This window comes from Limulus polyphemus, unplaced genomic scaffold (genome assembly GCF_000517525.1).
Source record: "Limulus polyphemus unplaced genomic scaffold, Limulus_polyphemus-2.1.2 Scaffold1127, whole genome shotgun sequence".
NCBI lineage: Eukaryota > Metazoa > Arthropoda > Merostomata > Xiphosura > Limulidae > Limulus > Limulus polyphemus.
In genome coordinates this window covers 194,015-204,680 of record NW_013666737.1, presented here as the reverse complement: position 1 = coordinate 204,680, position 10,666 = coordinate 194,015, and the positions used below count along the sequence as shown (strand labels likewise).

General features: G+C 31.5%; 2 protein-coding genes across 2 annotated transcripts in view; both read right to left on the bottom strand.

The window, feature by feature from the left end:
* LOC106462254 overlaps nucleotides 1-3,289 on the bottom strand; it is a 17,693-nt gene extending 14,404 nt beyond the window's left edge. The window contains exon 1 of the mRNA XM_013922154.1: nucleotides 3,187-3,289. Coding sequence (XP_013777608.1) covers nucleotides 3,187-3,289 — 103 coding nt within the window. The remainder of the gene's footprint in view (nucleotides 1-3,186) is intronic.
* A 206-nt stretch (nucleotides 3,290-3,495) lies between these two features.
* The window catches only part of LOC111086473 (TELO2-interacting protein 2-like), a 37,696-nt gene continuing 30,525 nt past the window's right edge, over nucleotides 3,496-10,666 (bottom strand). The window contains exon 5 of the mRNA XM_022389452.1: nucleotides 3,496-3,627. Within this exon, the coding sequence (XP_022245160.1) occupies nucleotides 3,496-3,627 (132 nt within the window). The remainder of the gene's footprint in view (nucleotides 3,628-10,666) is intronic.

The following is a 10,666-nucleotide window of genomic DNA, read 5'->3' as shown; positions in this document are numbered from 1 at the left end:
TTTTTTCTTTTTTTTTTTTTTTTTTTTTTTTTTCCCCCCCCCAGTCGGACCAGCTTACAGCTGCAAATTATGTATACAAATTAAATCTTCAAATTATGTTTCACATTTCTGTTGGATCCAATGATTTTCTCATTTTGTTTTAATGATGTGCGATCGTTTGTTTTTTTCATTATAGCCAGGGACCTCAAAACATAAAAGTAGCCGGGGCCTCTCTGAGAGGGTCTGATTCTAACTGTACTAAAAATCTATTAAATGATCAAGCTATTGTAAGAGTAGTAAATGAATGTCTTCTTATAGCGGTTGGATAACCAGAGGTTAAATGTTCTCAGACTCCTGAATATTGTGTTGTATTCATGTTTTGTGCTTGCTTTTTTTTTCAGATGATTAAATATGGAATCATAAAAGAGATTGGATAAACGGTCCAGACAAGCCAAGGAATACTGATGAGGGTGAGATGTCCCCCCGATATAATTCTAGCCTCCAGAAATAAGTTGGATCAAAAATGCATCATTCTTTACAATTTCTTTTAATTAAAATGTTCCTCGATTGCTCAGCGCCAAGTACGGGGATTTATAACGCTAAAAATTGGGTTCGATACCCGAGATAGGCAGAGCAAAGATAGCCCATTACGTACCTTTATGCTTAACAAACAATACAATTTCCTTGAAGTTAATTTTACAAATTTAAAAAAAAACACCAACAGACAAAAGTAAATAGAAACCTGCAGTGTATTATGTCATAACTGATCATATGAAACGATGAATAAAAAGAAAAAGTTTGGAAAGTAAGAGGTAATTTACTGTTGCTTTGTTTTCTTTTTTGTTATTTTAGTTTTATGCTGATTTACACACCTTTCGTTTTATGAGAGTTGAATAAGCTAACAGTCCACCATGGGGCGCTTTCTCTATAAGAATCCCCTTCGCGGCACAGATACGAGTCACTTTGTGACTTCACGTTTCTTGAAGTTACATTGTTCTGCTATCATGGCTAACTTGTGCAACGGTTTCTATTACAAAACATCAAATCTTTCTTTCTTAATAAATCTACAATTCACATGCCAATCCCGAAAGATCCCAACATACGAAAACCGTCAGGAAATAAAGCAAAAGTATTCCTAATAATTTAAATTTTACGGTAAAACTATTAGTCAGAGCATACGTGCACACGTAACCCAAGTTTTCTTCACCTGTATAAACTGTTCTTTGTGATCGGATATATATCGGTTCATTCTACGATTGAGAAAAATGTCTTATTTTCACTAAACATTTTCTACTCCACTACTATTCCAAGTCAACTAAAAATAGTTACTTACTGCAAACAATGAAATGGGGGACTGATCAACAGAAGAACAATAAACAGTAGACCGTTTCCCACATATATAAAACCCACTTTTCAATATTTAATTATTTAGTATTAACATTGAATTTGAGCTGCCACGTCTCGCTCGAACGTTTCAAAAGTCTCAAGGCCGTGGTGAAGGCTAAATAAAGCCAGTTCCAGAGTGTATTGACTTTTTGTAAACAAACTGCCTTTCCCGAGCAAGACGTTAGGTGGGGTGCGTATACTCAGGTACGGTGACATCAACTAGGTGGCGTATACAATTTGCGTTGTGATTGAACATACGCGACCAGTATTTAATTAAAACTGATAGTTGATTGTGAAGCTGTAACTTTATAACGTGTAATTATTCTCATAACAAAAATTAAGTTTATGCCAAGTTCCTAAGTGTGTAGTAAAGCTGAGAGCACTGAAATCTTTGTAACCCTCTCATTTTCAAGTTTGATTTGGAAACTCCTAATTAATTTAATGTACTACTGTCTTATTCAGCCAGTTATCGTATAAATACACTGTAAACCTCAACTAAATATTCAATACTAGGATATTTCCAGCATAGGGAAATATAGTTAACTTTACACCCCATCAATTTAAAAGACGTTAATTGAGACATTTGCTATCTCAACGGCTTTGTCTCTCTTTCTCTTTCAAATTCCATGTATCTATTAAGAACTGCTTATAAAAGAAAAGTTTACAAATTAAACCCATGAAAATTTGTATTCCTTCGTGGTTTGTGGATGTATCTGCTCGTACCAGTTTAATTTTTATTTTTAAACTAGAAATATATCACACGCTTCCTAAACAGAGAAGAAAACGTTACATTTTGAGATTTTATACAAGGTGGACATAAATATGTATACTGATATATACTCACAAGCTCTACAAGAGACTGAAAAAAACTTTTCACAAAGCACAAGAGATGGGTATTTTTTTTCTTTTCCTATGCAATATTTACTTTGTTACACAGACGAACAATCATACTCCCATCAAACGAGAACGTTGCAGAAATCTCGGTTAAGGTCTGGGATACAACTTGTCTGGAACTCTATAAACTAAAGTTATGAATCTCACAATGATCACAAAAAAACTGTTTCACTAACATTCAGAAGCTGTATCGTCTTATCCACACGTGAAAAGTTTGATTGCCATTACTGACATTAAACATGTAATCTACCAAGAACGTAAAGACCATAATTAGTTTAAATTCAGTCTAGGCAGGAGGTTTGGTAACTACCAGATGCCCTTTCGAGGCCAGGGCAGGGCCCCGATTGGGGTCCAAGAGGGGACAAATCCTTCCGACAGGAAATATGATATTATCTAAATAATAAAGGGGTGATTATTCTGACATTAACAGATCAATAAATTTAAGCACAGGAATCTAAAGAGTTATTTAAAATTTTCATAGGACTGACCCTCCATGACGAAATTAATTTGAAAACGAATATTTTCAAAGACACCTTAATTATTCTATTATTAAATTCAATACTTGTGAAGTTGACAACTCAGATGCGAAAAAGGCTGTTTTGTTATAATATTCGACAGTTACTGGGAAAGTTAGAATCCAGCGAGCTGTATTCGGAAAATGTATGCAAGTATTTATCACCCATAGCTTAAATTTTTGTATCTAGAGTTCTGTAAAAGAAGTTTCGAAAAATAGTGAGTTATTCCATTACTAAAAAAACTACATAATACAAAACTGTAAGGCCTAAGGCAAAATTTCAGCATCTGCCTTGTCTGGTAAGTGGTTGTTATAGCTCGAAAATATAGTTCTACGAATTGTAAAGCTAAGCTTTTAATTTAACTGTCACCAAAAAAAACAATAAAAACTATTTTTATGATACTAAATCTTACCTGCAAGAAGGTTCGTTTCTGGAGTGGTTACATTGTCAAAATCTTGTCCGTTGGACGGACAGCTCAACAAAAAGACCACTACTGCCAAAAGTTTGAACACCATTATCATGTGAATTGCTCTGCAAACACAACAGAACGCGGACGTAGAACCAAATGACCAGCGATATTTGCGTTGTGCAACAGGTGTATACTAGGAATGAGACACGTCACTCTAGCCCTAAACGCAACAGAGCGATACCACATTAACCTCCGGCATCGTTCTGACACCTTTTATTTAGCCAAGAGTTGGGTAAGTCAAGGTCACGTGACCTACGTAGCAAATCCTCTAAAAGTATCCAAGGTCCAATTACTGAGAAAATTAAAAACGATAAGCACTAAGCGGCCAAGTTTCTTATTTGTCTCTAGGTTAAGTCCTTTCAATATTTGACGGTGTCCAGCTACCTAATCACGAGAAATGAAGCAGTTAAATGTTTAAAGTCAATGAAAGTTTCTGCACACGGATCCAACTTTCTCTAAGCGACGTTACCGCCCGTCTTGGCAGGAACTTCCTCGGTCAACGACTTTCAGATTGCTCGGGGCCAAATTACCTTTAGTAGGTTCGGAGAGTTCGTTTTAAGGGATTGTCAAAAGTTTGTGTCAGCAGTATACCACATGAACCCGGCTGCTCCGCCATTACCCACAAGTCGCCAACAACACCTTACACACAACTAGTATATTTTTCATAAAAAAGTTTTGTTTGCATAGAATTAAAATTTTGTGTAAACTTCATTCCCAAAAAGAGAATATATATATCAAATATGATTTACTGATCACCTGGGAGTAAAAGAAATATATAATAATCTTCGGACTTCCCTATGAAATTTGTAAAACCGGGAAGTGGGGGGGGGGGAGTTTTTGGGAATAATTTCGTAATATTCATGAGGTAATCTGTTTTTCTAAGCAATAACTAAAAGTGTTCATTGTAATTTAGATTTATATAGTATTTAACTTTCAGTATATTCGTATTTTAACAACGAACCTTCGAAACACCTAAATGTTGGGTTTTTAATTAATCATAGTCCAGAATTATAAACAGTAAATAACGATAATTTTATTACGTAGTTAATGCAGAAGCAAACTAATACATTGGCTAGTTCAATTACTGTTTTTATGGAAAACATTCTCTGTGTACAATCCAATACTCTTGTAAACTTTTGTTTACATGTATTGTTCCATTATTAAAAACTCTTCTCGAACATATTTCGAATAAAAGAACACGATCTATGAATTAACTAAAGCTCGTTCCACTAGTAAAAAATAGAAAAGGGCCTTCGAAGTGTTTGAAAAAGTGTTGTAATCAATTATTTTGTCAGGAACGTAATGACTATTACAGATTACGTAAGTTTTAAAACCGTAGAAGCAGACTTCACCCCCCTCCCCTTTTTTTAGCTGATGAATTCATCAGTTCTTGTAACTTTCATTTAGTTTATTTTATCTTTACTGTATACTGATCAATTATTTCAAAATTTCGTCATCAAAGTACTAATGTAGCAACAGCGATTTTAATTGTGCTACTGTACCTTGGCTTTCACAGTACTCGGTCTTCATCCACCATGTGGATGTGTTTGTTTGTCACGTAGGTTGAACTCGGAAGGGAAAATAACATCCATGGACTGTGTTTCTAGGGGGTTCTCCTACATTTTTGTTTGGTTTTATAAGGACCCAAAGTGAATTCCAAAACGACACTTTAAAACTACACCAAAATAAAGTCCACACGTCGAACGCCTAAGGACATTTTGAAATGATAACTCAGAATTTCACAAAATCAAGTATAAAACACGAGCGAATTTTATCGAGGATGCTGTAAAACATTTTGGTGAGGATAAGCAAGGTCAACCAAACAATAAACAGATAATACTGAAGACAGAATATGCTACAACTGAAAAGGGTTAACTCCTACGTGATTAGAATAAAAAGAGAGAGAGAGACTTAAAAGACGTGAATTTTTCTTTTAGTAAAAAACATGCAGGTTTACAAACAGAAAGAGTTGGTTCACAGATGACTTCACGTTACCAACCAAGGAACAGATTAATCACTTTTTTAGTTGCCGCCTTAATAATATGACAAGGTAATATGTAGTAAAATTTAAGCTAAATTATTCTCACATTTACAGTTTGTTTTATATGCATAAAAATACGTCTCGTAGGTTCAATATTGTCTGGTTTATGACAAGAGTAGATAACACAGACAACGGTTAGGGTATTTTTATTAGGATAATTGTTTTAAGGTACTTGTACGAAAAGCCCTTGGCTTATAGAAGTAAAAATGCATCTTATTTTGACCGAAAAATGACTACATCAGTAACGAATTTGGAAGTACAAATGCACCTTTCATGACAGATAAAGTGTAGTTTTTAAAAATATTATATAAAAACGAAACTCCAAATTCGTATAGGTTAAACTAGTACATGAAAATATTTGAATATGATAAAATCGTTTAAAACTACTTTACCAATTCGATTCGGTTATATCATTTTTGTTAAAACAGTAATCCTATTGAGTGATAATCAGAGCTTAGTCATATGGCTTTTAAACAACTAATAAATATATATGTAGATTTCTTATTTTAAAACTTTTTGTTTCATTCCTGTGAGTACTTTCCATATTCTATGGCTTCGCAACTCTCTCAATAGACGCTGTGTGTGTGTATAGGTTGTTTTGTTTTAATACTAAGAACTAAATCTGTAGATGATTTAATTTCCACACTCTACGGCTTCACAACCCGATTTTAAACGTAATAAAGTCTTCAAACTTACCGCTGAGCCACAGGGAGGTAAACAATTCTATGAGTGTAAGTTTATATATTTCTTTAGTACCTGGTTTCGTAGCTTTACATCTCAATAACCAAGCGTGGAAATTGTTTTAGTAGCCTGCCAACTACTACAAGTTAGATCTCCTGACGGAAGCAGTTTCTGAACTCTACCTTGTACATTGACACGAGGTTAGTCACCAGTAAAACGAGTCCCAGCAATACCTGGGGCGTCATTTTCCATTCATAACATTCTTCACGGCTTAAATAAAAGTATACTACAAGTTTTTAATTTTTTATTATTTAGAAGCCATTAACATACACTACTACTTACGATAGGGGGGGGGGGAGAGGAGATGACACAAATTCTAAGTTTAGTAATTGGTCAGAAGAACCAAGTATAAATCACAAACATTTGGATAGGTTAAGTCCAGATCCAACTAGTTTATTTATTAGTTAGCAGAACCAATGTATAAATAGCAAAAGTTTGGATGGTTTAAGGCCAGATCCAACTAGTTTATTTATTAGTTAGAAGAACCAAGGTATAAATAACAAATATTTGGATAGGTTAAGTCCAGATCCAACTAGTTTATTTATTAGTTAAAAGAACCAATATATAAATAGCAAATATTTTGATAGGTTACGTCCAGATCCAACTAGTTTATCTATTAGTTAGAAGAACCAAGGTATAAATAACAAACAACTAGTTTCTTAATTAATTGGTTAGATGAACCAAAGTAAAAATAACAAATATTTGAATAGGTTAAGTCCAGATGCAACTAGTTTATTTAATTAATTGGTTAGATGAACCATGGTATAAATAACAAATATTTGGAAAGGTCAATTCCAGATCGAATTGGTTAATTATTTATTAGTTAGAAGAACCAAGGTATAAATAACAAACATTTGGATAGGTTAAGTCCAGATACAACTAGTTTCTTCAATTAATTGGTCAGACGAACCACAGCATAAATAACTAATACTTGGATAGGTTAAGTCAAGATACAACTAGTTTATTCATCAGTTAAAAAATATAAATAACAATCATTAGGATAGGTTAAGTCCAGATCGAATTAGTTTATTTATTAATTAGTTAGAAGAACCAAGGTAGATATGACAAACATTTATATAGTGCAAGTCCGGGTCAAATTAGTTTTTAATTTGTTAAATGAACCAAGGTATAAATAATAAACATTTGTTTAAGTCCAAATCCGACTATTTTATTCATTACTTAAAAGAACCATGGTATAAATAACAAACATTTCGATAGGTTAAGTCCAAATCCAACTAGTTTATTTATTAGTTAGAAAATCCAAGGTATAAATAACAAACAATTGGATGCGTTAAGTCTAGATACAACTAGTTTATTAATTAATTGGTTAGAAGAACCAAGATATAAATAGCAAATATTTTGATAGGTTAAGTCCAGATCTAATTATCTTATTAATTAATTGGTTAGAAGAACCAAGGTATAAACAACAAATATTTGGATAGGTTAATTCCAGATCGAATTGGTTAATTATTTATTAGTTAGAAGAACCAAGGTAGAAATGACAAATATTTATATAGTGTAAGTCCAGGTCAAACTAGTTTATTAATTAGTTAAAAGTACCAAGATATAAATAACAAACGTTTGTATAAGTATATATTCCATTATTTTATACATTACTTAGTAGAACCACGGTATAAATAACAAATATTTATATAGGTTAGTTCCAGATCGAATTAGTTAATTATTTATTAGTTAGAAGAACCAAGGTAGAAATGACAAACATTTATATAGTATAAGTCCAGGTCAAACTAGTTTATTAATTAGTTAAAAGACCCAAGGTATAAATAACAAATATTTGGATATGTTAAGTCTAGATCCAACTCGTTTATTCATTAGTTAGAAGAACCAAGGTAGAAATGACAAACATTTATATAGTATAAGTCCAGGTAAAACTAGTTTATTAATTAGTTAAAAGACCCAAGGTATAAATAACAACCATTTGTATAGGTCTAGATCTGACTCTTGTATTTATTACTTAGAAAAACCATGGTATAAATAACAAAAATTCGGATAGGTTAAGTCCAGATCGAATTAGTTAGAAGAAACAAGGTATAAATCACAAACATTTGGATAAATTAAGTCCAGATCCAACTAGTTTGATAATTAATTGGTTAGATGAATCATGGTATAAATAACAAATATTTGGACAGGTTAATTCCAGATCGAATTAGTTTATTTATTAATTAGTTAGAAGAACCAAGGTAGAAAACCCAAACATTTATATAGTGCAAGACCAGGTTAAATTTGTTTCTTAATTTGTTAAAAAAACCAAGGTATAAATTACAAACATTTGGATAGGTTAAGTCCAGATCCAACTAGTTTATTAATTAGTTAGAAGAACCAAGGCATAAATAGCAAATATTTTGGTTGGTTAAGTCCAGATCCAACTAGTTTAATTATTCGTTAGAAGAACCAACATATAAATAACAAACAATTTGATAGGTTAAGTCAATATCCAATTAGTTTATTAACTAATTGGTTAGAAGAAACAAGGTATAAAGAACAAAAATATGGACAGGTTACGTCCAAATCCAACTAGTTTATTCATTAGTTAGGAGAACCAAGGCATAAATAGCAAATATTTTGGTTGGTTAAATCCAGATCACACTAGTTTGTTTATTAGTTAGAAGAATTAAGGCATAAATAACAAACATTTGGATGGGTTAATTTTATATGGAATTGGTTAATTATTTATTAGTTAGAAGAATCAAGGTATAGATAACAACATTTGGATAGGTTAAGTCCAGATCGAATTAGTTTATTTATTAATTAGTTAGAAGAACCAAGGTATAGATAACAACATTTGGATAGGTTAAGTCCAGATACAACTAGTTTCTTAATTAATTGGTCAGACGAACCAAAGCATAAATAACTAATATCTGGGTAGGTTAAGTCAAGATACAACTAGTTTATTCATGCGTTAATAGAACCAAGGTATAAATAACAATCATTAGGATAGGTTAAGTCCAGATCGAATTAGTTTATTTATTAATTAGTTAGAAGAAACAAGGTAAATATGACAAACATTTATATAGTGCAAGTCCGGGTCAAATTATTTTTAATTTGTTAAAAGAACCAATGTATAAATAACAAACATTTGTATAAGTCCAGATCCGACTATTTTATTCATTACTTAAAAGAACCAAGGTATAAATAACAAACACTTGGATGCGTTAAGTCCAGATACAACTAGTTTATTAATTAATTGGTTAGAAGAACAAAGGTATAAATAAAAATATTTGGATACATTGCATCCAGATCCAACTAGTCAATTTATTAGTTAAAAGAACCAATATATAAATAGCAAATATTTTGATAGGTTACGTCCAGATCCAACTAGTTTATCTATTAGTTAGAAGAACCAAGGTATAAATAACAAACATTTGGATAGGTTAAGTCCAGATACAACTAGTTTCTTAATTAATTGGTTAGATGAACCAAAGTAAAAATAACAAATATTTGAATAGGTTAAGTCCAGATACAACTAGTTTATTTAATTAATTGGTTAGATGAACCATGGTATAAATAACAAATATTTGGAAAGGTCAATTCCAGATCGAATTGGTTAATTATTTATTAGTTAGAAGAACCAAGGTATAAATAAAAAACATTTGGATAGGTTAAGTCCAGATACAACTAGTTTCTTAATTAATTGGTCAGACGAACCAAATCATAAATAACTAATATTTGGATATGTTAAGTCAAGATACAACTAGTTTATTCATCAGTTAAAAGGTATAAATAACAATCATTAGGATAGGTTAAGTCCAGATCGAATTAGTTTATTTATTAATTAGTTAGAAGAACCAAGGTAGATATGACAAACATTTATATAGTGCAAGTCCGGGTCAAATTAGTTTTTAATTTGTTAAATGAACCAAGGTATAAATAATAAACATTTGTATATGTCCAAATCCGACTATTTTATTCATTACTTAAAAGAACCAAGGTATAAATAACAAACATTTCGATAGGTTAAGTCCAGATACAACTAGTTTTTTAATTAATTGGCCAGACGAACCAAAGCATAAATAACTAATATCTGGATAGGTTAAGTCAAGATACAACTAGTTTATTCATGCGTTAAAAGAACCAAGGTATAAATAACAATCATTAGGATAGGTTAAGTCCAGGTCGAATTAGTTTATTTATTAATTAGTTGGAAGAACCAAGGTATAAATAACAATCATTAGAATAGGTTAAGTCCAGATCGAATTAGTTTATTTATTAATTAGTTAGAAGAACCAAGGTAAATATGACAAACATTTATATAGTGCAAGTCCGGGTCAAATTATTTTTAATTTGTTAAAAGAACCAATTTATAAATAACAAACATTTCGATGGGTTAAGTCCAAATCCAACTAGTTTATTTATTAGTTAGAAAATCCAAGGTATAAATAACAAACACTTGGATGCGTTAAGTCCAGATACAACTAGTTTATTAATTAATTGGTTAGAAGAACAAAGGTATAAATAAAAATATTTGGATACATTGCATCCAGATCCAACTAGTTAATTTATTAGTTAAAAGAACCAATATATAAATAGCAAATATTTTGATAGGTTACCAGATCCAACTAGTTAATTTATTAGTTAAAAGAACCAATATATAAATAGCAAATATTTTGATAGGTTACCAGA